We start from the raw sequence: 27,179 nt of genomic DNA on the forward strand, positions 1-27,179 counted from the left end.
ACTAATGAGTTTGCCAACCACTGAAGGTTAGTAATTCTAAAACTTGAGTGAACATTAGAATCACTTGGAAGCCTTATTAAAACTCCGATAGGTGGGCTTACCCCCAAGTTTCTAATGCAGTAGATGTGGGATGGAGCTGGAGAATATGAAACTTCTCACAAGTTCGCAGGTGATGTTTACGTTGCTGATGTGGGGACCACACTTTGATTACCACTGACTAGGTCTTTTAGGTCCCAAGGTGTTTGTAATCTATTCGGAAACTAGACCATAACACATTTAAAAACGCAAAGCAATACAAGGTAACGGAAGGGCCCCAAAATAAGCTACAGTGTGTATGATGTAAGTGTAGTGGTGAGAGAGAACTCTGGGCTGGCAGGATTTGAGCTAACTCCCAAGTCTGGATAGAATTAAGATAATCAGAATGTAAGATGGAGAGCATTCTCGATGGGTAAATGAACCAAGTCAGTAGTAAGAGCTAGAACTGGAGAGGTAGGTAGGGGCCCATTAGTGAAGGGCTTTTGAGGACATCCCACCCTTGTAAGGAGTTCAGGTTTTATGCAGCAGCTAGTATTTCTCGCATTCATACATTATCTCCGCTGGCATGCCGACAAAAAATATTTAGCTTCGGATTACTGCAAATATTTAACCTTCCCAAAGTACTGTTCAGTTGAGCTGAGGGAGGAGAGGGGAGGTTTCAGTGTATCCCTGGTGTTTGATAAGATACCAATTTAGATCGGAAGGTGGGTTATGTGCTGTGGAGTCCATTTATTTTTCCTAGGTTGCAGGATGGGAAAGCCGGCAACTTTTGGATGTATCTTGAAATCTGAAGTAAAATTTGTTTGGGTCTCAATTTAGGCCGCTGACAGCAATAGGGAAAATCTTGGATGGCTGGGGCAACATTGGCTCTGGTGCCACCGAGGGTCCGCGGTGGGCAAGACCTTTAACTGGAGTCCAGTGCTTTTCTGTCTACAAGGTGCACGCGGAGTAATGGCCAGGAGATGGTGTTAAAATGCAGACGCGGATTCAGCAGGCCTGAGGCTGCAGAGCTAAGAAGTTCCCGCAGGATGCTCCTGCTGCGGACTGCATGCACCCTGAAGCACGAGGTTGCAGGACGTCCCGAGCGCCTTCAAGGGAGAGGGGCGGGTTGAGCATCTCCCCTAAAGAAAAAGAGTACATGCCATCCTTAAAGGAGGGCTCTCTCCCGTCCCCCTGGGTGTGGGGACCAAGCGGAAGGCGGCCTGGGCAGAGCGGGGAAGGTGGCATCGGGGGAGGGCAGAGCGCCCAGGTGTGTCCAGGTGATGGGAGGTCCGGCCGGCTCGCGGCCTGGGTCCGCGCGCGCGCGATTGGCGGTCTTTCGGGCCTCGGCGGCTCCCATCGCGGCCCCCGGGGCGAAGGGGGACGGCGCGGGCCGCAGCCGCTCCATCGGCGGCGTGGCGGGCGGCGGGCGGAGGCTTACCCCGCCGGTCCGGCGCTCCGGCTCCCGGAAGCGGAAAAGGAGCGCGGCCCGGCCTGGGCGGCGGCGGCGCCGAAGGAGGAGGAGGAGGAGCTGGAGGAGCGGCGGCGCCCGCGCGCACCGGCGGCGAGAGGAGAGCAGCCAGCGCCGGTGAGTGTGTGCGGGCGCGGGGCCGACGCGCCCCGCCTTCCCCGACCCCCGCGCCTGCTCCCGGCGCCGCCGCCCTCACCTGCGCGCTCCCGCCGCGCCCGGCTCCCCGCACCTGCGCCCGCGCCGCGGAGCCGGGGGTCCTGGCGCCCCGCTCGCCCGGCCCGGCCTCCTCGGAGCATCTTCAGCCCGAGCTGCGCGCGCCCGCCCGCTGCCCCTGCCAGTAGCTGGTGAGGGTTCCTGCTCTAGTCCAGGGGGGTTGGGTAGGTATTATTATTATTATTGTTATAATTTGATTTATCGAGTCTCTGCCCCGAGTTTCTCGCAGATGAACTACTTGTTTCCCCTGTGTCCCCGGGATCGCCGGTCTCAGGTGTGGGCTGCCATAGCCTTCCATTCATTTCCAGGTCGCGGGTGCCGGGCTGCAGGGATCGGCGGGAGCAGGAGGAGTTCACTCCTCCATTGACCCGCCTCCCTTCCCGGGATCCTGGAGAGGTTGGGAGGAAATGGCTTATGGATGGCGGCAGCTTGCACTTGTTACCATTCACTTTAATAGGTCTGGGTTTCAACCGGAGAGTCCATTTAAAGTTGTGGTCTTTCTCAAGCTATATTTGGGTCACGGTTTATGACCCCCTGTGAGTCAGGGGCGGATGTCTGTATCTCTAGGGCTGAGGGAACCTGACCGGTTATTACTTGAAAATATTGCAATATAGTCGCCCATAAAACTCCAGGAAAGGGGGCGGGCGGCGGGGAATCAAGGTCATTGTGGGCGGGTCGTAAATCATAGTGCAAAGTTAGTCTGAAGTAAAGGGGACTCAGGCTCATTAAGGGTAAATGGAAAACGTGTCAAATGGGTCCTCAGCTTCGTATGCTGATCTGTGTGCTTAAAAAAAATTCACTACCTTCCTTGTGATGGTAATAATAGTATTAATAATAATAATAATAATAATAATCATGTAGTCTGTGTCATCCCAGGAATAAAATGCGTTTGATGTAATATCTTGTTAAATTCTTCCAACTTTACAGATTTTATTTATTTTAAAGATAAAACCCAGAGAGTTGCTTTATTTTGCCTTAGTTATGTCTTAAAGGCAAAAAGATGTTTGAAGATGAGATGATGTGAGGAATCAATCAGAAAGAGAGAACCACGTGAGATTTGGTTTGTGGAAGGGAAACTAGATTTTAGTCCCAAAGCTGTCATGGGTAGGTCACTGTTGTTTTCTCATCTCTACAACCAAGAAGTCAGGCTAAATTCTGTAAGGCTTATTCGCTTCTTCATCCTTACTTGGCATGTGTATGTTTGTAAGTAATTTGAGACCCTTTGACATGTTAAAGGTACATTTAAAACATTTCATTGAAGAAATATTAATAAAATTGTACCAAATATAAGTAAAAATGTGTAATTCCATACTTTTGGAATAGTGTTTGGTGTAGTGCTCTTTCAGAATTCCTAATTTTGGATATAAAGCAACAGGATTATATGAGGTCCCTTCAAACGGTTGTTGATTTCTGTTAAGCTTAACATACTTTAGAAGCTGTAGTTGGAGTAAATGAAATAGAGCATATTTTGAATAAAATGGTGATAACTGTGTTACATTGCCTACCTCCGGATTGTTTAATTTAATGAAAGAAATTTGAGCATTTTAAAATGCATGCACAGAACCATTAGCCTAACGGGTAGGTTCTAAAACAAGCAGTAATCAGTGAATCATAAAAGTGTTACTTATTTGCCCACTTCCTGATTTCTTTAATCGATGGGGACTGATTCAGAACTTTCAAAAGAGTATAGATAAAATAATGCCATGTATTAGCGAAGAAGTGAGTTGAAAAGTCCAGTAATGTCTCCATGGAGCTTTTACTCCGGCATTGTAATTGAGTGTGAGTCAGTAACGTCTCTTTCAGCTTAGAAGGCCACATGGTGATGGTGTCAGTATTAATCAGGCATAACGGGCAAGGCAGAGGAAAAGCTATTTTTATTACCAGAAAGTTGTTCCCTAAGCTCAGTTTTACTTTTATACTGAAGAATGAAGACTTTTTATTTAGTAAACTATTAGGCCTCAGATTCAACTTTTCAAATGCACTAAATATAAATGGCATTTTATCATTTAATAGAGTAATCAGTACATTAATAACTCTTAAGTTGAAAATGTTTGAACTGCTTTTGAATCAGTAAAAAATATAGGTGAAACACAAGAGTGGAAAAACACCAGTCTTTCTTATCGTCACAGTAGTAATTTTTTGGTTAAGAGTCATTGGTAAATTGAGTTAGCCCTAGTTTTAAAAGCCCATCTTCGTAGACATGAAGTAGCACTGCTCACATTTTCACAAAGTCTTCCTGGAGAACTCAGCAATTGAGTTAGGATTCGTTAATTATGCATTCTTCATTATCTTCGAAAATGGGGTCCTGATTTTCTGCTAGGCTTCATTCTGTAACTCACCTGTCCTGCTTTTACTGAGAGAGATTTAGTTTACAGGCTTCAGTTCAGTCTCTCTGTTTTAGATGGCATCTCTGTTTTTGGTTTTCTGCTTGAAGAGACCTCATGCCAACATGTTGGAATGCAACCTCCCTACATGCTTATGGTATGATACCAGCTGAAAGGCTGTACCATCTGAGGTTTTTCATCCTGACCGGTAGTTCTCAGACTTCAGTGTTAGGGAAAGTAGGTAGCTGCCATATGGTTAAGTGGTACCACCACTTTAATGATGGGGAACCAGAATCATTTTTCATTCTGGAGTTTGTAAGACTAGAAGTAGAACTCATCTTTAAGTTTCCCTTCCTCATTTTTGGAGGTGCTTATCATTTGCAGTTTCTCATTGAATCAGGACAATTACCCCATGAGTTAATAGTTTTATCACCATTTTACAGATGGTTAACTGAATTCTGAAAAGAAACTGAAGCTTGGGGAGCTAATAAAAGGCTGCGTCATAATTGGAATGTGGCTCTCTTTAATATTTATACAAAATTAATTTCCTGTTCCATTGAAATAAATTGAATACAACTGTGGTTTTTTAAAAAAATGAATACCTCATTGGCTAATTATTAAGGATAGCTATACTTGATCCTTTAAGTAGAATTATTTGACTTGACCAATTTTCAGAGTAGATAAAATCAGAAGTTAAATAGCTGTATAAATTTATGCTTAAAGTTATATAGTTGTACCTTTGTTTTTAAATTTTATTTTAAGCTGCAATTATAGGTTTATATTATATATATCTATTTTCTTTCTTTTGTCCCTGTGGGTAAATTTTTTTTCTTTCTGGTATGCCCTATAACTTGTTGATTGTATTCTTTTAGACCTAGCAATGTTACAAATTTAATTACATTGTATAGTTATGAGAGTTTGGAATATTCTTTGTTATCCCCAAATTTCTTGTATTTTTAAGACTAACATTGCTTTTATACCACGTAGAGGAGATTTGATCCAACAGTGGTGGTGATGTTGTTGAACTAGATGAAATGTTCATCTCATTTTGGATGCATTAGCTGCAGTGTAGCTCTAACAACTACAAATATAAGGTAGGATTTTTTCTTGACTTTAAGCCAGGGAGTGACTGGGGTTTGACTCATGGATGGTTGACCTGTGCTATTTCCTAATGTTACTGACAGAAACTGCTGTGCTGAAACATGGGGAGGCCACCATGGAGTCATAGTCTTCGCAGCATTGTTGACCTTGGCCATGTTTCAGCACATTTTGATGTACCACATTTAATTCTGCTTGAGATTTGTTTCTAGAAGATGAACTCATCCATTTTCCATTAGAGCAGCAGCTCCTTTACGTTCTCCTTCCATATTTTGTCTCTAAGAAACAAAGGGACAGCCAAGAAAGTTAGAGTAGAAATACATTACCTTTGACAATCTAGCAATCATGGACCATAGAAAAATTGGCCCTGGGAGAAAATAGTTCTTTTTTAAAAAGTATCTACGGGGGAATAGAAATATAATGATAATGATTTTGATGTATATTTTATATTCTCAGTACGTAATAGTTTCTCACTGCTATGATAAGCAGTATGCTTCACAAATTCCCAACTTGTCCTTAATTTCCTGTCTCAGAGGATGGTACCACCATTCATTTAATCCCTCAGCCAAAAACTGGGGAACCATCCTGGCATGTGCTCTTTGCTTCCAATTGTTCACTAACTCCTTTAAGTTTTCCTCATTAAGTTCTTCATTGCCCTTTTCCAACATGCCTGCTGTGTTAACTTTTTCTCCCTCTTCCCTCCCCTCCCCACTTCTCTTATAAGTTACGACTTATAGGGTGTTTACCAGGTGCCCTCATTTCTTATGTGGGTAACCGGTAAGCCTATCTTATTTCATTTAGTCAGTCTTGGAGCCTTATCCACCCACTTAAGTCCATACTTCAAAGTGTTGCTCTTCTTTCCAAAATGCAAGTTCATCATGGCATTCTTCTAAAAATCCTTCAGTGGTTTCCAGTGTGTTCAGGGTGCAGTCCAAACTCATTGGCATTGTTCAGCAGTGTTTTTCGCTTTTGGATCATTCTCTGCTTGTAAGTCATGAAATAATCATAGTGCATCACATAGAGTAAGGGTAATCATGTCATTAAACTTTTTCAGATATATATTTCATATGTATTTCAAGTATATACTTATATATCTCATATATTTGTGAGTACTAGTAACATTATGAAATATATTTTTTGGAGTTGATTGTGGTCAAAAGGATAGATACGTTTTATCCCATTCTTCCATATGCAGTGACTCTTGTCATTTCAGCTTAATTGGATTTTCTCTGCCTGCCTTTATACCTTTGCTTACTTGTTCCCTAGTTCAGACGAGCCTCCATTCTTCATTTAGCTAATTCACAGATTTCACTCTCTCCGGAAACCTTTTCCTGATGGCAATTTACCATGAGAAGTACATTTTGTATTACAACCTGGTACACGTATAAATGTTCACTTAAGTGAAGAAAGTGCCATGAAACAACATCCTTCCTATATGAGATGCTCTTTCCCCCTGCCCTCTGTCTTACCTTATCTTACCTGGTATTGGTCTTGTCTGTTCACTGTCTTTCTCCACTGAGGATAGGGCCTCTCTCTTATATTTATATCCAGTGCCAAAGCACAGGATATAGTCAGTAGATGTAGATTAAATTAATGAAATCTTGAATCAGTATGTGTTATCTAGAACTCTTTACAATATTATTACTTAAGCTTGAATTGTAGAAAACTAACTTTTATGAGTGCTTCTCTTAATGGTTTTATTACAGGAAAACGTTTTTCCTTACAACATTTTAAACTAAAACTTGCTTCTATTTTAAACTCTTAATTTTATGCTTATCAATTGTGATTAGATAGTTCTAGCCTCACATTAATGTAGACATTACATTGCATTTTGTCTCATCAGTGATCTCAGAATCGATTATCATTTTGTGATTTGTGGTCAGGAAGCTTGATGAAGCCCAAATGCTGTACACATAATGCTGATTTGATTTTATGGGAACTAAGTGGTTTCAAAAGAAAGAACTTTCATGTACAATGGTAATCAAAGGTACATTTTGGGGGGATGGTGTGGGATCTGAAAGCACAGGATCAGGTGGACTTGAATCATCTTATTTCTTAATTTAAAATTTTGTAATTGACATTTTCTCAGGTTATTTAGCTGCTTACAATTTTTATCTTTGTGAGAGATAATTATTTGTTAAATTATTAATAGATTATTATGGAGAACTATTATTGAAGAGAGATCCATTTGTTGGCATGTAATAAAGAAAGAATGAATCAAGATAAAACCTCTAAATGCAAGTACCAGAAAAATTACAACACATCACAGTGAATTTGCAAGTGGTAAGTCTGCATTTAATTTTACATGGGAATATGTTTCTGAATTATGTGGCATTGTATCCTTAATTCTTATATTTAGATACATTTTAATAATTGCTCATTTGCAAAAAAATAGTAGTTTCCTTATATTTATTTAAAATTATTCACATTAAATTTTAAGTAAACATTTTCTTAGAGGATAAGAAAATGTCTAGGCTTTTCCATAGAGAAAAATAATCTGTAAGTAATACAAGTTTCAGAAGCATCTTTCAGGATTATAAATCTTACATGGCTTTACAGATGATGCTTCTTCATTGCATTTTTTTTTAAATATTAATTTTAAAAGCATTTAAGATAAGGGCAATACATAGTGATAAAGAGAGGCTTAATTTAAACATTTTGTTTGTAAGGCTGTAGTATCTGCAAGCCCGTAGGCTATCTTTATTTTTCAGTTGGTGGAAAAGAATTCAGAAGTACATATGTTTACTAGTAAACTTAGGAGAACACAAAAATACATACATAAAATGTGAAAGCCTTCCTTCTCATTGTTCAGTCCTTCCTCAGCCCAGTGATAACCACTGTTAACAGTTTGGAGGTGTGCTCTCTTTCACACTTTTTTCTGATCCATATACAGAATTTACTCATACTTTGCTTCTAACAGAATCATGTACAAAATTTTCTATGACTTGCTTTCTCCTTCAACATTTAGTTATAAAAAACTTTAACAGGAGAGTTGAAAGAATTATAGTGTAACATCTGAATACCCGTCACCTACATTCACAACTAATATTTTACTGAATTTCATCACATTCTTACCTATCCCTCTGTCCATCTAGCAATCTACTTTCATTTTTTTGGATCCTGTTCAAAGTAAATTGCAGCTATCAGTACACTTCCTCCCTTTCTTCTCTCTCCCCAGTACTTCAGCGCACATATTATTAAGTAGAGTTCAGTGCTGTTTTACAGGGTTTTTAAAAGGTAAATGTGCGTACCATGAAATGCAACACTCCTAAGTGTGTATTTGCTGCGTTTTGACAGGTCATGACCTGTGTATCGCAAAGTTATATCAAGATAGAGATCTGTATCAGCACCACAGAAGTTCCCTTTTGCCTTTTCCTAGTCTATCTTTTTTCTCCTCTCTCTCCAGGAAACCACTAAGACACCCCCGCCCCCGTAGACTTTGCCTGTGTAACTCAGCATTATATGTGAGCAGCCATATGGAGGTCTAGAGCTACCTCATTTTTCCCCTTTTAAATTTGTAGTGACTTGGAAATAGTTTACACTATGGATGTTATAATTTATTTACTTATTCCTCTCCCTCTACATGGACATTTAGGTTGTGCCGTACTATTGTGATTAAAAAAGTGCTGTATAGAACAGACCGGTACACTCCAATGAGTATTTTTTAGGTATTACTGGAAATAAAACTGCTGGGTTAAAGAGTTTGACCTTTACTGCCAGACTGCACTCCAAATGATTGTATCAGTTTACATGCTACCAGTGTGTCCTTTTCTCTCTGTCCTGTCAACATTGAATGCCATCTGTCTTTCTAAAATTTGTCAATACCAAAGATGAAAAATGTGCCTAGTTATTTCACATTTTCCTAATCACTGGTGATTAGCCATTGCATTTTTTCTTCTGTGAATTGCCTCGCTAAGTATTTACTTTTCATGCTTCTTATTAGTCATGTTATTATTTTCCAGGGATGTTCTGTCTTTTAACTTCATTTTTGGTGTGTCTTTGGCTTCAGAACTTTTTCCTTTATGTGGTCAGACTTGGCTTATGGGTCTCGTTTGTGAAGGCCTTCCTCATTCCAAGATTATAAAACCACTTGCTATTTTCTTCTACTAGTTTTGCTTTTCATTTGGAATAGAAGAGAAAGAGAAGTCACTGTGAACTGAGGTACCAGGAACATTTTTATATGGAGAGTGAGTTTCAAATTGACCTTGAAGTATGAGGTGAATTTAGAATAAGCAAAATGGTAAGAACATTTCAGATAGGAGAAATGGGAGATGGAATACATTCTCCATATTCATGGAACAGTAATAAGACCACTGGCTGAGGTGGAGAGTTGGCTAAACCTGTAAGTTTAGACAGATATGTTTGACTATATCTCTTGTAAATTATGCTGGCAAATTTTTATCATTTTCTAAAATCTGAAAAGGTAATAAAGGAAAGGTGGTTTCCTACCAGAATAGTTTGAACATTGTAAATATTTATGCAGTCCAGTTTATTAGAGTTGAATTATAGTTTCTCTAAAAAAAGTTTGTGCTGTAGTAATTTACATCATTAATTATGTAGACACAGCACTCAAGTATATTTAGTTACCAGATAGCAATCTTTAAAAATGTTGAAGTACCAGTATGTCCACTAGTTACATCAAAGTTTAGTTATAAGCTCATCATTTAATATACAAATTAATATGTTGGGATCTTTGGCCAATGAAAGTATTTTACAAATGGCACCGGAGTAGCAGCATTGCGTTCAGTTTGGTTGTTGCTCAGGATGTGTAATAGTTTCTGTTCAGTCATAAGCCACGCCTAGTTGTCCTTAACTGAGTGGAGCGATCCTGCAACTCTACCAGTTAAGTGTTTCCGGTTGTAATCTGATTTGGAGCTCTTGGGAGACTACTGTTTTCTTCTCTACAGTCCAGTTGTAAGGGTTATGTGGCACTAATTTTCACGAATCAGGTATTTAAAAAATATTCAACATATTATTTGTTTACTGTTTTATTTTTTATCTTTTGCTCACTTTTCCTTGAGCATGCTTGTTCTTTTAGAGTTTGTTACCTATACGTTTACATCCAGAAAAATAGATATGTTGTAGCTATACTTTTCACTATCTAATATTTTCTGTTGTGAGGAATCTCTCTTTTCTACTGAAAAAATTTGTTCTCTGGTAGAGGAGAATAGAAATAAAGTTAAAAAATGAATGAGTATTATATAATTTTGCCACTCGTTTTGCCGGCTTGTTTGGTCTTCTGTTTCTAATATTAATAAATCTGGAAATAAGTTATTAAATTACTCTGTTCTGTATAATTATTGTAATTCATAATTTGTGGTTTAATCCTGAATGGAACTGAAACATTTAGAGAAGTTACATGAAGTTAATAATATTGAATATGTTGAGAGACAGAGCCTTCTGTCGTTTCTTTTAGCACACGGTGGTTGGCAAGACTGTAAATGTAAACATTTTTTTAGTGTTTCTCTTTTTAGCTTTGGTAGATAGCTTATCATTTTTATTTGAGCATCTTTAGTTTTTAAAATGATACCTAGTAAGTTAAATAGCATGTTTTATCCTCTCTGACTTTTCTCGCTTAAATGATACTGATAGGTATTTTAATTTTCTAATTAAAAGGTATTGAAGTTCAACTTTTACTTTTTTAAAGACCTAGGCGCTATTCATGTTTTAGATTTCATATATAAGGACTAATTTAGACCATATCTGATTTCATCAGTTGAGTGGTGGTGCATTTGAGTTCCCATAGGAATGATAGCATAGGGGTGTTCTTTTAAAATTAAGTAATCCTTAATCTTTTTTTTTCTTTGTTCTGGTAGCTTTAAAGAACATTGTCAAGGCCTCTAAAAGTTGCTACTGATGATAAATTATTCTAAGAATTAAGTAGTCTGGGGTATAAACTGAAATCTGGGAGTCATCCTTGACTTTTTCCCCTGTGATCCCTAATATCCAGTCAACTAGTAAAATTACTGGTTTAATTCTAACTATTTCTTCAATTGATTTATTCTCCAACTGATCTTTCATCTTCCTCACCAGAGTGTCAATAATTTATTTTAAAGTATAAATCTCATTAGGTTAAATCCCTGCTTCAATTGCTTCCCAATGCCTAAGAATGATGTTTTAATATTCTTTTTTTTTTTTTGTAAATGTGTTTTTATTGACTTTAGAGAGAGAGGAAGGGGAGGGTGGGGGAGAGAGAGAGAGAGACAGACAGAGATATCTATACGAGAGAGAAACATAGATCAGCTGCTTCCTGCACATCCTCTACTGGGGATCCCCGAAATCCAGCCTTGTGCCCTGATCAGGAATCAAACCGATGATCTTTTGGTGCACGAGACACTGCTCAACCAACTGAGCCACACCTTCCAGGAATGAAGTCTTAATATTTTAACATGGCATCTTTGTGTCCTTCTTGATATAGCCCCTTCTCACCACTGACTCTCTCCACTGAAAGATTTGTGATTTACGATGGCAATTTGTAATAACTCCTACAACTTTTACCCTTGTATACCTCTTGCTCTTCCTTCTGTTTACAGTATTGTCACTTTTCTTTACTTGAATAACTTACTCATCTTTAGTACTGAACTTAGGTTTCACTCCCTATAGGAAGTCTTGCCCTGATTAGTCCTCGTCTTTTGTGCCTCTAGTAACAATTTGTCCACATCTCTGGAACTTACCATATTATATTAAAACCATTTTATGACTCTCTTCCCCATTAGATTGTTAATTGCTTTAAGCAAAGGCCATGTCTTATTCATTACTGTGTCTACACAGGTAACTGCTGTATAGTGGAGGCTCAATGAATATTTGTTGAACTGAGTTTAACTCGTTGCTATAACAGTAAAGTCTTAGTGAAGCTCCTGAATTAGTGGTTCATAGATACCACTCAGCTGTGTCATATACAATTGGGGAACATTTTTAACATTTTGTTGACTTTTGAGCTTTGTAAAGAATTATGATTCAATAGATCTGGATTGGGTTCTGGGAATAGTATTTTTAAAAATCTCAGTTGATTCTGGTTTGCGAAACATCATAGTGTATTAATGTATTATGTCATTGTATTTTATATTATAATGTATTGTTTAAGCTTATAAGTTACATCTAAAGAATGGATTTTAAAAGTCATTTTCTTTTTAAAAAATATATATTTTATTGATATTTTACAGAGAGAAAGGGAGAGAGAGAGTTAGAAAATTCGATGAGAGAGAAACATCGATCAGTTGCCTCCTGCACACCTCCTACTGGGGATGTGTCCGCAACCAAGGTACGTGCCCTTGACCAGAATTGAACCTGGGACCTTTCAGTCTGCAGGCCGATCAATACTCTTTCCACTGAGCCAAACCAGTTAGGGCCATTTTCTTTTTTTTAACATAGGTATAGAAGTATCTTAACTTTAAGAGGCTCATTATTTTATTAACACTCAACTGAAAAAAGCCTTGGTAGTAATAAGATTAATTGGTCTTCATTCAACAAATTTAATTATTTTGGTAATTTTTAATTGCTTTTCAGTTTTTATTATAATTTTTCAAAATGATTTATAAGCATTATACTATGGTTTAAAATGAAACTAAATTGCACAAATCTTAAGTGTATAGCTCTGTGAATTTTTACATATGTATATACCCATGAAACCTACCCAGGTCAAGAGATAGAACATTTCTAACCCCTCTAAGGTTCCCTTATGTTCCTCTCCAGTTAAACACACTTGCCACCACAAAATTACTGCTATTTTGACTTGGATGACCATCAGTTAGTCTTATGATTAAAACTACTAAAAAATTATATAGTATATCTGTCTATCTATCTATCTTTTGGTGGATATGTTTACTCATTTTTGCGGGGTTTACACATGGATTTTCTGGGTTAAGGACAGACTTGTGTTTAACTTCAGAAGGTAGTGCCAATTTATATTCTATGATAGCAATTCATAAAAAAAAATCAAATTATTTGAAGCTCATGGTGAAATTTGAATATCCTGAAACTTTTTTCTAAAGTATTTTATTTTGTCAAAAATATACAAAGAAAAGTCAACAAGTATTATGTTATAGTTGCCAGTAAGGTAATTTTGTTTTAGTCAAACACTTTTTTCCATATACTAGTAAGTAACTTTTTTCCTCTTTCTCTCTCTGTAGGATTGTCTTCCCTGTGGGTTGGCAGGCAGTTGTAGGGCTGCGAAATGGGTCTCCGGATTCACTTTGTTGTTGACCCACATGGTTGGTGCTGCATGGGTTTGATTGTCTTTGTCTGGTTGTACAATATTGTTATAATTCCCAACATTGTCCTCTTTCCTCACTATGAAGAAGGACATATTCCAGGCATATTAATAATAAGTAAGTTTCTAGGTCTTTACTTCTTTATATAATTAAAGACTTTCTTCATTGTGGATGTTTTTGGAATATAGTGCTACTATATTAATCTTCCTTTTAATATTAGTGCTATTAATACTAAGTTATTCACTGAATTATGGAAATTTTAAAAAATGATGTCCTTTATATACTGTTTTGCAGGGTTAGATCAATGGGTTAGATATCTAACTCTACAAAATCTATAAAGATCATTTTATTTAAAAAAAAGATACAATTGTGTCAATTTGTGTATTTTTAATATTTCTGTTATGTACTTACTGCAAATGTATAAAGAGTTTAAGTATGAAGATGGTATACATTAATGAGAAGTAAGATTTTTGTGATGCAAATGTTCATTATGACACTTTGAACTTCTACATAATTACTTTCTGCTATAGTTCATTGGTGATGGCTTGCTTATGATTAAATTGGAAATGACATATTTTACATGTACATGGCATTTACAGTTTCCATATACAATATGTCATTTTGACCTCACAAGAGCTGTGAGAAATATGGTTTCTTATATATAAATGATAAAATTGACCAGTGCCATGCCGTCAGCCCTGGAGTTAACACTTGAACTAAATTTCCTATTACAGGTGCAGTGCCCTCTCATCCTCCCCACCCTCAAAAAATGCCTATTCTTTTATTCATTTAAAAGGTTGAATTATGATGAATGAATCTTTTTCTCTTACTGTTACTTTACCTAGTTTTTTATTTTAAAAAAGTTTCTAGACTCTTTAATTTCAAATGAAATATCTTAAATCTATTGAAAGGAACAATTTTTTTAAAAAAATTTTGTTTTATTGCTTAAAGTATTACAAAGAGTATTACATATGTCTCCTCCCCTCCCTCCCTTGACATTCCCCCGGCCTCCCCTACCCCCCAGTGTCGTATGTCCATTGGTTATGCTTATATGCATGCATACAAGTACTTTGGTTGATCTCTTACCCCTCCCCCCGCCCCCCAACCCTCCCCAGCCTTCCCGCTGTAGTTTGACAGTCTGTTCGATGCTGCTCTGCAACATTTGAACATCACTAATTCAAAGTAATTTTGAAGATAGCCAGTTAAGAATTAATGAAAAAGTTTAATTGTAGGATAGGCTTGAAAATGCTGCTTTAATTTTTTCCATATATAGTACATGTACTTAATAGGGAACCCATTCATTTATGCCATTGCTTATTGGGAATTTCTATTAATAAAGAATATGATTTACAACAAGTTTATTAGTTATTATGCAAAGTAACATTTAAAAGTGGTATACTTAAGATAGTTCTCTTGGCAGTATTATTTGATGAATCAAGTGCATTAATCGTTCAATTTTTCCATCTTTTGAAAATTATTTATCTGGATGCTATTAATTAAAATATGCAGCTATACTTTAAATATGCTTGTTGTTAAAAATGTGTCTAAGAGTAAGTGACTAATTTTCTTTCTTTCCCTTCCCTTTCCCTTTGCCCTTCTCCTACCCCTTTCCTTTTCTTTTCCCTTATCTTCTAGTATTCTATGGCATTGCCATATTTTGTCTGGTTGCCTTAGTAAGGGCCTCAATAACTGATCCAGGAAGACTCCCTGAAAACCCTAAGATCCCACATGGAGGTATGGCACTCTTCAGATTTATCAGTTTTGCTTTTCCAGAATTACTCTTTTTATCGACGTATTTATTGCCTTTCGTATGCTTTAGTTCTACATGACATCTGTTACAGCTTTCAAGTTTCTTCTCAGCTGTTTCCTTTCTGGAGTTCTCTGTTCAAAATTGCAAATCCCGGTTGACTCCTCATACCCCTCTCCTTGGCTCTCTCTTTCGGTTTGTGTGTTGGTTTCTCTCTCCTCCCACCCTCGATCTGTATGACCTCGCTGAGGGTGAAGATTTGTTGTTTCGTTTTCTTCATTTGTTCAGTGCTGTATCCTCAGTGCCTGGAACAGTCTCTGTCACTTAGTAAATACTGGGTAAATATTTTTTGAGTGGTATATAATTATTTGAGAAATTAGTATTTTTACTTAATAATTTTTTATGAAAAATTTCATGATTAAACAAAATTGGCAAATAGTTAAAAATTTTTAAAAATCGCCCTAGCCGGCTTGACTCAGTGGATAGAGCGTCAGCCTGCAGACCAATGGGTCCTAGGTTCGATTCCGGCCAAGGGCACATGCCTGGGTTGCGGGCTCGATCCCAGTAGCGGGTATGCAGGAGGCAGCCGATCAATGATTCTCTCTCATCATTGATGTTTCTCTCACTCCTCCCTTCCTCTCTGAAATCAATAAAGAAATACATTTAAAAAAAATTTTAAAAAATTGTTTTAAAATGAATACCAAGCAGATTAATATCTATGGGCCTAATTGAATCATGAAACCACATTGTTACCTTTAGCTTATAGACTGTAGCAACGGAGGACACCATCTTGCTGACTATTTGGATATCTGCATTATATCTGGTCCCATTGACATTTGGCCTATTTTTCTTCACTAAGTTCAGAAGATTTCTGTCCAATAAAAAAGATATGTTCATTTATCATATTTTAATGTTTTCAAAGCCTCTTGATATCTATCTCATGTCATATAATCCTCAGGGTAATTGTATGAGGTAGGTAGCCTGTGTGACCAGAAGCATAGATTATGCTTTATAGGTCACATGGCAGAATATTACAGAAAGATTTGAGGCACAGATCCTTGTTTCACCAGCTTTTACTATGGCTTTAAATGTGGATGAAAAAAAATCATAACCTCCTGGTTCAAAGGTCATGCTCAACCACTGAGCCAGGCTGTCTGGGCCCCAGAATTTGATTTTACAAGCTTTTCAGCATGCAGATAAAATAGTCAAGTGAAATAATTAAATGCTATTTATATTATTCAAATTATTCACACATGTCTGAAATACAGAAATATTACTTTTGTCACTTTCAAATTTCATGAAATGATTTTATTCAATCTCTTAACTTTTTAAAATAGCTTTATTGAGTATAATTCATATGCAATATAATTTATCCATTTAAATTATACACTTTAGTGGCTTTTAGTATATTCACAGAGTTATGCAACTGTCACCACAATCAGTCTTAGAATATTTCATCATCAAGCTGTTTCTTAACTAGTAATTTTGACTTTACTGTTTTTTGTCATCACTAGAGCTACTTTTTGACATATGGTTAGAGAACAAAATCTTCCTTTTAAGTTTTAAAAAATATATCATGTTTTAAATTTGTCTAATATTGTCCCTTGAAATTTAACCCATGCTGTTAATGCTGAGGGTCATGTATTCACTCATAGTTTTGCCTTTTTCCTCCCTCTTATATTGTTTTATTTTATTGTTATTTTTGTTAATCCTCACTTGAGGATATTTTTTTCTATTAATATTTAGATAGAGTAGAAGGGGCGGGGAAGTGAGAGAGAGAGAAACATTGATGTGAGAGAAATACGTCGGTTGGTTGCCTCCTTCATGCACCCAACTGGGGCCAGGAATCAAACCTGCAATCCAGGTATGTGCCCTTGGCCAGAAATCGAACCCATGACCCTTTGGTGTGTGGCTGGTGCTCTAACCTCTGGACACACCAGCCAAGGCTTATATTGCTTTTTCTATTTTAAATTTTTATTTTTAATCCTCACATCAGGATATGCTTTTTTTATTGCTTTTTAGAAAGAGCAGAAGGGAGAAAGAGTGAGAACTATCGATATGAGAGAGAAACATCAATCAGTTGCCTCCCGTAGGTGTCCCAACTGCGGATGGAACCCGAAACCAAGGCATGTGCCCTGACTGGGAATAGAACCCGCAACCTTTTGTTGTATTGGACAATGCTCCAACCAACTGAGCCACCTGGCCAGGGCTTATATTGCTTTTAAAAGGTGATCTGTAGGAGACTTACTAACATTTATTTCCTACATTGGCCAACCATTTCTGTCAGGAAACCACTATTAAGACCTAAACCTTGTATTGATTTTAGTAGTTTTAAATTGTATTTTTCCCCAAAACATTACGTTGTGATTTGAAATGCAGTAATTGAGAGAGGGCCCCTTAACAATTCGAGTCTTTTAAGACTAGAACAGAAGGTGCTTCCTTCCTTTCCGAGGGATAAACAAAACAAAATAAAACCTTGTTTTATATTCATTCATGTATTTACAGCATTAATAAGGATCCATGTTAAACAGTGTTATGCTCACCTGGAAAACTGCTGAATATTCTATTGAGATCTTCCCATGGGACCTCCCCTAAAATCTTCACAGTGTGTTCTTCCTCGGGAGCACGCCCTTGCCCTTCCCTTTCTCTTCCCTCTTCCCCCTCCCTGTCCCAGGCCCATTACCATTAGCTTCCTCACTTCCAAGCTCCAAGGGCCCTTCCAGGTAACTTGTTTCCTAAGTCCATTTCTCCTAGGAATTAGCTTTCTACCTCTATGATTTACCAAATAAATATTCTCTTACAAATAAAAAAAAAGTGATGCTGTTTACTTATATTAAAATCTCAGTCATTTGTGCAGTTTGTCTTTTTCTCTCTGATTAGTTTTAGGTTTTGATTTTTTTTCTTAAAGATATATTTGTGAGTTTTTAATTTATTTATAGTTACCATAAAGTAGCAGTTGGATTTTCTCTCCCATCGGCTTTGATTTTACATTTGGAGATGGCTGGTCCAAAGTATTGTAGGTAGTTATCAGACATCAGAATATATTGGCCATCAGGTCCCATTTGCACATGCATACACCTGAAGAAGGAAAGGGAGCAGACTAAGACATGAGTTACAGATATGTAGGTTGAAACTATTCTAATAACCTCCTAAACCCATCTGAAAATCTTTTCCAAATCCCCCCCATAAACTTTCCCCAGTGTACTCGTTAATATGAGAAAATAAAATGGTTTGAGGGTTGGGAATGCAATCTCTGTTTCTCTAATGATATTGTAGGATTGATTTTGGTTTATTAATCCATGAAACCAGAACTCACCATTATTCATTTATTAGAGCCTTTAGATAACAAAATTTCTAGAAATTTGTTTAAATAAAATTCTGTTTTAATAATTTGGTTGTATTTTAGAGTTTTATCATTGAATTTTACTTGTAGCAATATGTCCCAAACCCAAATACGTTGTTTTCTATTCCTTAGTTTGACTAATAATAGTGTCTTATTTTTTTATAGTATTTAAAATTAGAAACATACAAAATCAGACATCATAAAACAGAGTAACAACATTTATGTGAAATACTGGAGACTAGAGGAAAAATTTCTTAGACCTATATATTGAATACTTTCTATAAAATCTCTAAACAGTTGTTGCTAAATTTCAACATTACTCATTCACCTTCATTAAATGGATTTTAATTTTTTTCTCTAGAAAGGGAGTTCTGGGAATTATGTAACAAGTGTAATTTGATGAGACCAAAGCGTTCCCACCACTGCAGCCGCTGCGGCCACTGTGTTAGGAGAATGGATCATCACTGTCCATGGTAAGAAATAAATAATTCACTTTTAGAAAAAACTAGTAAAACTAAATTGTAGTACTTAGCAGGTTTAAACAAAAGTTACATAAGGTGATGTAGTTTAAAAACACCTTTTAATAAGCATTCATTTTTGATATGGTTCTGTGAACTCCCAAAATCATTTTTTCCCACAGAGATCCTATCTTTCCTAACAAGAAAATATTCTAGTAGAAAGCTAAGAATTAACATGCAGCCAAATATACAAAGGACTAATGTGGTTATATTAAATGAGGCATGTATGTAAAACATTTTGTACAGTGTCTGAGACTTAGAAAGTACTTAAATAGTAGCTCTTATTGTTTTTAACTGTAATAAACCGTATACATCCCATTGTTTATATTTCCCTTTCCATTTGTTTAAAGAATAATACATTTCAGGTACCCTGACCTCATTCCTCTCCCTTTAAGCCTTTTTCAGTATTATGTGTTTTAGGTATTAACATTACATACAAGCTGGATGTGTGTAAGTGGAAATCAGCTAATTCTGCTAAACAGCCAACATTTTTGGTCAATAGGGGGCTCTCTTGTAATATTTAAAGAAAGTGTTTACTTGAAAAATAGAATTTTTAAAACAAATGCTGAGAGAATTCTGCATTGTATCTCATTTCAAAGCTGTCACAAAAATCTGTGAACAAGGTATTGTATTTAAATGTTTTTCTAGCGTGGGATAGCAGTATAAATATTTAAACTGGTGTAGTGTAGCACTCTATAAACATATCTCTGCATCTATGTTTATGTTTGTACATACATGCATGCATATGTACAAAGTTAACTGTATAGCAGGCTTGTTAAATTTATAACTGCTTATATCTAAAGTTGACTCAAGGGAAGTGTTTAGCTTTGTCTAGTAATGCTAATCAATTTAGAGTTTCCCTTATTTGTTGATAACTTATTTTGATAGCACAAGTTATTAGCAAGGTTTTAGTGGAAATTTGGGTTTTACTATAAACTGATTATTTAAGTAGATAAAAAGCACTTTTAGATAAAAGCACTTTGTTACTATATATATTTCATCAATAAGATAATATAGTTTGTAACACATAGTTGGTCTTTAAAAATGTGCCTAGAATTTATACAGGTTAATCCTCAAGTGTTTTCTGTAATTCAGTGATCTCTTTATAATTATAATAATTAATAAAAGCTAGGTAAACTGGTAAGTGTTAATCACACTGAAAAACTCAATTTTATACACTTTTTAGAGCAACGTTTCTGATTAACTAAAAATATAATAAATGTTCATACACAGTTGGATATCGATACTTCCTTTTAAAAGAATGCAATATAGTTTAAACTTAAAAACATAAACAGTGAATAAGGAAATATTTTGGTACTATAGAGATTAGTGATATTTTTTATTTATTTTTAAAGAATAAAGATTCACTCAGTGACAAAATAAAGTGCTGTTTAGCCTAAACTCAAAAGATTGTGGTGAGTTCTCTGTTTCTAGGCCTCTTGCTCCCAATTTAGTCAACTTCTCAGAATATGGGGAAGAAGAGTGGAAGAAGAAAGAGTTGGAAGATAGGAAAGGAGGGTAGACCAGGGGCCTGAATAGATTTAGGGATTTTCATGATTTAATTTCCTAATAGAATGTTGTTGAGATACTCAGAGTGAGGGAAACTATACAGTGTAAATTGGAAGAATAGAGAATTTTTGTTATTTTCAGAAACGGCATTGTTCTAACTGCCTAAAGCTTTAGATTTGGAGGTCAATTCTCAAGTCACCATAAGATTTTCTCTGATCTGGATCTGATCACTTTTTCTATGTAGTATAATTGTTACCAAGAGAACTCTTATACCTATAAACTAAGCATGTTAGTGCTTCTTAAAGCTCTCTGGTTAAGAAAAATGCCAGTATCATAGCAGTTGTTCTCAAATTTAGGGGGACGGGAAGGATAGGACAAGGAAACGTCATCTTTCAAGCAGTCTCTGTTGAAGAATGCATATATAAACACTTTTTGATAGCCCTGCTTGTAACAAAACACAAGACATTTTCTTATTAACAAAGAATGAGCCCTTAAGTCTAAGGACTGCCTCTGCAAGGTTTTCTGTTCAGTTCTATATCTGATTTTAAAAAATACTTTAACAACACACTTTTTTTTTTTTTTTTTTTTTTTTTTCATCACTCCTCAATTATTTACTACACATTACTGTCCTGACTCTTGACATTATTTATCTCTTTTTTTTTTTTTCTTTTTTTTTATTGCTTAAGGTATTACAAAGGGTATTACATATGTGTCCATTTTATCCCCCCGCCCTAGACAGTCCCCCAGCCTCCCCTATCCCCCAGTGTCTTATGTCCATTGGTTATGCTTATACGCATGCATACAAGTCCTTTAGTTGATCTCTTACCCCCCTCCCTCCTGCCCCCCAACCCTCCCCGGCCTTCCCACTGCAGTTTGACAATCTGTTTGAGGCAGCTCTGCCTCTGAATCTATTATTGTTCAAAAGTTTATAATGGTCTCTATTATCCATGAATGAGTGAGATCATGTGGTATTTTTCCTTCATTGACTGGCTTATTTCACTTAGCATAATGCTCTCCAGTTCCATCCATGATGTTGCAAATGGTAAGAGTTCCTTCCTTTTTACAGCAGCATAGTATTCCATCGTGTAGATGTACCACAGTTTTCTAATCCATTCATCTACTGATGGACACTTAGGCTGTTTCCAGATCTTAGCTATGGTGAATTGTGCTGCTATGAACATAGGGGTGCATATATCTTTTCTGATTGGTGTTTCTGGTTTCTTGGGATATATTCCTAGAAGTGGGATCACAGGGTCAAATGGGAGTTCCATTTTCAGTTTTTTAAGGAAACTCCATACTAACAACACACTTTTAAAACAACAATTTTAGTTAGGAATTGAACCTATTCTATAGTTTTTTAAAGACAGTGCCAGTGCCCTGGCTGGTTTGACTCAGTGGATAGAGCTTTGGCCTGAGGACTGAAGGGTCCCGGGTTTGATTCCTGTCAAGGGCACATGCCTGGGTTGCAGGCTCAATCCCAGTAGTGGGTGTGCAGGAGGCAGCCGATCAATGATTCTCATCATTGATTGTTCTGTCTTTCTCTCCTTCTCCCTTCCTCTCTCCAAAATCAATAAAAATATATACCAAAACAACAACAACAATAAAAACTAAAAAACATTCTTCTAAAAAAGCACACCACAAAACAGTGCCAGTATAATATATTGAAATAAAAACATTTGTACAGGGTAACTTATAGTTCTGAACTAGGGTTTTCTCCTGGCATTGTAAAATATTTTGAAAATTTGGGTACAATAAATTTTGAAACAATAAAACATTTAGCTTGCATTAGCTTTGAAATTTTTGGGATTATGACATTAATTGTCTTTCCTAGTTATGGTTCACTATTGTGTTTATGTTCAGTAGCTCTAAGAATCTGTAAGTAGTTTTGGATATATGTCTATTTTTAGCAGCCAAGGGTAGCTTTTAAAAGTAAGAAGAATAGTGAATGCTTCGCAGTTATGTCAGAGTGGCAGGATTAAGTTATTTTACTTCACATCATTCAAATTGCTCTCGAAGCTAGAATGCTTCATAGAAGAGCACTGTATAGGAGAAGGTTCTTGTTTTCTTCATCGCTAACCGCACTTGCTTTGGCAGGTGTCTTAAGCTCTAACTGTACAGCGCTGGCAAGTTGAACTCCTTTGTTCCTGTTCTCGCATCTGCTCTTCCTGCCTCACGGGGTGGTTCTGAGTTAAAGAAGGATCATATATATGGACTTCCTTTGTAAAGTACAAAGTGCTTTACAGATATTATGTCTTTTCCGATGTACTGTTTGCTTTTAGGTTTGAGTGATGTTAGTTTGTCTCCGTGAAGTTACCCATATAGGAAGTTCTTTTGTGTTTATTTTTACCAAGTCTGAAATTAACATCTTATTAAAGTTTAATTTCTTTTTATTTTTTTCTCTTCAGGATTAACAATTGTGTTGGTGAAGATAATCATTGGCTTTTTCTGCAATTGTGTTTCTACACTGAACTTCTTACTTGCTATGCACTGATGTTTTCTTTCTGCCACTATTATTACTTTCTTCCATTAAAAAAGCGTAACTTGGTAAGAAATGTTTATATTCACTAATATTAGAGCAGCTATAGCATACAGTTATTAACAGGTTTCCTTTATGTTCAGAAGATTGAAAACAAAAGCAATAAAAATAAACCCAAAATTAATGGATTTTAAGATATGTTGGGATTGAGAAAGTAGACCCTAATCGGACATTACCTTTTAACCAGATCCATTTATGATTATTAGTGTTGAATGACTTTCTTTAAAAAGCAATGTAATAGATCTTTTGATATACAGTATATGTTTTGGTTTAAAATATCTACAATAATGAGAAACACTTGTTTCTTTTCAGGAATTAAAACTAGACTTTAATATTTTAAAGTTTTTCAAAGGAACTTTAAATTATTGAGAAAAAAACTTTTCCCCCTAACTTTGAACAATATATAATGTAATAATTATAAGAATTTGTAGGATGCTTCAAAAAGTTGTTATATATATCATTTGAGGAAAGACAGCACTTATCTTGCTTTGTAGAGGAAATACAACAGATGTTAATAATCCTTGCCCAAAATAGTGTCAGAGGTGGTGGTATTGGTAATAGCTGCAGCTAGGAGTTCTAAGCCCTTGACTCTATATATCAACACTATGTTATGGCTTGTCATTTTAGTTCTTCCTCTAATACTCATAACCACTACTTGAGGTGAGTACAATTTTTGCCCAGTTTCATAGATGAGGAAGTAGACTAACAGACTTTTAATTAGTAGTTGTTAAAGGCACAAAGCTAAGAAGTGATTATTCAACTGGTTTTAGTTGGAGAGCTGGGATTTGAACCTGATTTTGTGTTTTCTGAATCTTACCTTTGTGCTTTCTTATAGAGCTGGTTTTTGAGTCTCATATTGTATGTCACTTAGACTTTGATTGTGTTTTTAAAATAATTGTGTGTGTGTGTGTGTGAGAGAGAGAGAGAGAGAGAATGCACAGGTGTGCAAATGTGCATGTGAGGAAGAAAGGGGAGGAGAGAGGAAGATAGAAAAAATCTTGATAGGAAATTTTTCTCATTTATATTATTTAAATCTTTTATATTAAAAATAAGTTCAGTGGTGGTACACATAATTAAATTTTGGAATAAGGGAGAGAAGGTCTTTAAGTTCTATATATTTATATTTCTTGTACATATTATTTTATGTAATTAAAAGGACATTTGTTACTGTTTCTGGGCTGTGATTATGCTTATTAAATATAGATAATTGAGCCACTGCAATTATATACAACTAACTGAAAAAAGTTCAGTATGGGAACTTTAAATATTGATATTTTCACACTAAGTATTTTGTGTATGCCAGTACTATATATAGTTTTAGGAATATTTCATCTTATTCGTAGAATAATTTCTGATATGATTGGTACTGTATTTAGACTTTGTAAAAGGTTGTACATAGTTTCCCAAGAGTAACCTGTTTCAAATAATTGAGCCTAATAAGGAAAGCATTAAAATAAAATTGCCCAGTAAGATTAAGGTCATAATTTTTTTAGTAGTGAGAGAGAAAATTTATTGCTGTTAATGAAAAGCTAATAGAAATTCTCTAGGAGGGAATGCATTGTATTATCTTGGAGAATTGTCAAACTATGGGCCTTGGGTTAAATTAGACCCTCTACCTATTTTTTTAAAAAAAATGTTCATTTTATTGATTTTAGAAAGAAAGGGAGGGAGAAGGGAGAGAAAGGCAGAGGACGGTAGGTAGGGATGGAGAGAGTGAGAAACATTGATCAGTTGCTTCCTGTATGCACCATGACCAGGATTAAACCCACAACCTGGTATGTGCCCTGATCTGGAATCAACCCATGACCTTTTGATATACTGCACAATGCTCCAACCAACTGAGCCCCCACTGGCCAGGGCAACTATCTGGATCTTTAAACTGAGTTTGCCAACCCCTTGTAGTGGAATGATCTTGGCTTCATAAACAGATATACCTAGGATCAGTGCCTGGCATTTCTTATTATATGTATAACCTTTGACACATCGTTTAATCTTCCTGAAATTGCAATGTTTTTTTCCTGAAAAATGTAAATTATTATGAGATTAAATAAGATAACATATGTAAAAGTACCTTGTATATAATATACATTTAATTTATGTTACATTTGATTTTGGTGAAAGCTTTCAGAAGGAAGGGACAATTTATCTTTGGCTTATTTTTAGACTGTTTAAAAACATTACTGGAAAATTTACCAAAGACTAAAGAAATGCCAATACCAAATAAGAATAGAGTGGTAATACTCAATTGAAGAATTAGACATTTGAAATTACAAAATACAATTTTCTCTCCAAATGAAAGGTAGAAACTCTGGAAAAATTATTACTACCAATTTATATATATTTTTTAAATTAAATCTTTATTGTTCAGATTATTACATTTGTTCCTCTTTTTTCCCCCATAACTCCCCTCCTCCCAGTTCCCGCCCCACCCTCCGCCCTCACTACCCACCCCGCCCTCCGCCCTCACTCCCCACCCACTGTCCTCATCCATAGGTGCACGATTTTTGTCCAGTCTCTTCCCGCATCTCCCACACCCCTTTCCCCCCCAAGAATAGTCAGTCCATTCCCTTTCTATGTCCCTGATTCTATTATAATCACCAGTTCATTCTGTGCATCAAATCATTTATTCACTTGATTCTTAGATTCACTTGTTGATAGATGCATATTTGTTGTTCATAATTTGTATCTTTACCTTTTCTTCTTCTTTCTCTTGTTAAAGGATACCTTTCAGCATTTCATATAATACTGGTTTGGTGGTGATGAACTCCTTTAGCTTTTCCTTATCTGTGAAGCTCTTTATCTGACCTTCAATTCTGAATGATAGCTTTGCTGGATAAAGTAATCTTGGTTGTAGGTTCTTGGCATTCATCACTTTGAATATTTCTTGCCACTCCCTTCTGGCCTGCAAAGTTTCTGTTGAGAAATCCGCTGACAGTCGTATGGGTATTCCCTTGTAGGTAACTGAGTTTCTTTCTCTGGCTGCTTTTAAGATTCTCTCTTTGTCTTTTGCTTTTGGCATTTTAATTATGATGTGTCTTGCTGTGGTCCTCTTTGGATTCCTTTTGTTTGGGGTTCTCTGCGCTTCCTGGACCTGTAAGTCTATTTCTTTCACTAGGAAGGGGAAGTTTTCTGTCATTATTTCTTCAAATAGGTTTTCAATATCTTGCTCTCTCTCATCTTCTGGTACCCCTATAATTCTGATGTTGGTACGCTTGAAGCTGTCCCAGAGGCTCCTTACACTATCTTCGTATTTTCGGATTCTTTTTTCATTTTGCTTTTCCGGTTGGGTGTTTTTTGCTTCTTCGCTTTTCAAATCTTTGACTTGATCCTTGCGCTCCTCTGGTCTGCTGTTGGGTGTCTGTATAATATTCTTTATTTCAGTCAGTGTATGCTTAATTTCTAGTTGGTTCTTTATCACAACATCAAAGGTCTCATTAGATTTCTTGTAGAGCTCATTAAGTTTATCGGCAGTTTCTAGAAAATTATTGAAAGACCTTAAGAGTGCGGTTTTGAGCTCTATATCCTCCATTTCTGTCATGTTTCTTTGTCTCCGCATTTTTTATGCTTTCTTGGTGCACCCCCTTGTGGTCTTTGTGCGCAGTCTTGTTGTAGTTAAGCCTTGATTGTTGTCGGTAATACTGGGGGTGATTTGACCTCCAGGCCAACTGGCTATGAGAATCAGCTGTGTCTGCAGTGGGAGAACTTCTGTGCTGGATCTCTAGGGCGGTGCTAATCTAGCCTTTGCCTAAGGCTATCCCGCAAATGCCTCTGTGCAGGGCTTGGGTGGGGTGGGTCCCGGAGGATCTACAGGGCGGGTGGGGGGCGGGGGGAGTGATCAGTTATGGCTGCTGTCAGTCCTGTCCCCAAGGGCTCTGCCTCTCAGAGTCCCAGCAACCGCTGCAAAGCTCGGAGAGAAAGCTGCCTTCGAGTTCCGACCGAAGCCAGACAGTCCCATTTGAGTCTGGGTCCCTAGAGACTCACCCGGATCTGGAGCTCAGAGTTTGAGACTCCCTCCCGATTGAAACAGACAACCGCGCCCTCTGCTGCCAGCCCGCTCCACATGCACCTCCGCACCTTAGTATTTTACTTCAGCACTGCGCCTCCTCTGAGTCTCGGTATGCTATTCTCTTTCCTCCTAGTTGTAGAACTTCCACTCAGCCAGCCTTCCTGTGGTTCTGGATGATGTCCCTTCCGT

At 36.8% G+C, this 27,179-nt stretch overlaps 1 protein-coding gene across 1 annotated transcript in view; it reads left to right on the forward strand.

Annotated features, from left to right (window-relative positions):
- The first annotated feature begins 1,527 nt into the window (after positions 1 to 1,527).
- ZDHHC21 (zDHHC palmitoyltransferase 21) overlaps positions 1,528 to 27,179 on the forward strand; it is a 50,324-nt gene continuing 24,672 nt past the window's right edge. Inside the window, exons 1-6 of the mRNA XM_081103041.1 lie at positions 1,528 to 1,603; positions 7,274 to 7,404; positions 13,251 to 13,448; positions 14,967 to 15,065; positions 18,783 to 18,894; positions 22,854 to 22,992. Coding sequence (XP_080959167.1) covers positions 13,295 to 13,448; positions 14,967 to 15,065; positions 18,783 to 18,894; positions 22,854 to 22,992 — 504 coding nt within the window. The 5' untranslated portion in view covers positions 1,528 to 1,603; positions 7,274 to 7,404; positions 13,251 to 13,294. The remainder of the gene's footprint in view (positions 1,604 to 7,273; positions 7,405 to 13,250; positions 13,449 to 14,966; positions 15,066 to 18,782; positions 18,895 to 22,853; positions 22,993 to 27,179) is intronic.

This window comes from Myotis nattereri (assembly GCF_964212035.1).
Source record: "Myotis nattereri genome assembly, chromosome: 12".
Taxonomy (NCBI): Eukaryota; Metazoa; Chordata; class Mammalia; order Chiroptera; family Vespertilionidae; genus Myotis; species Myotis nattereri.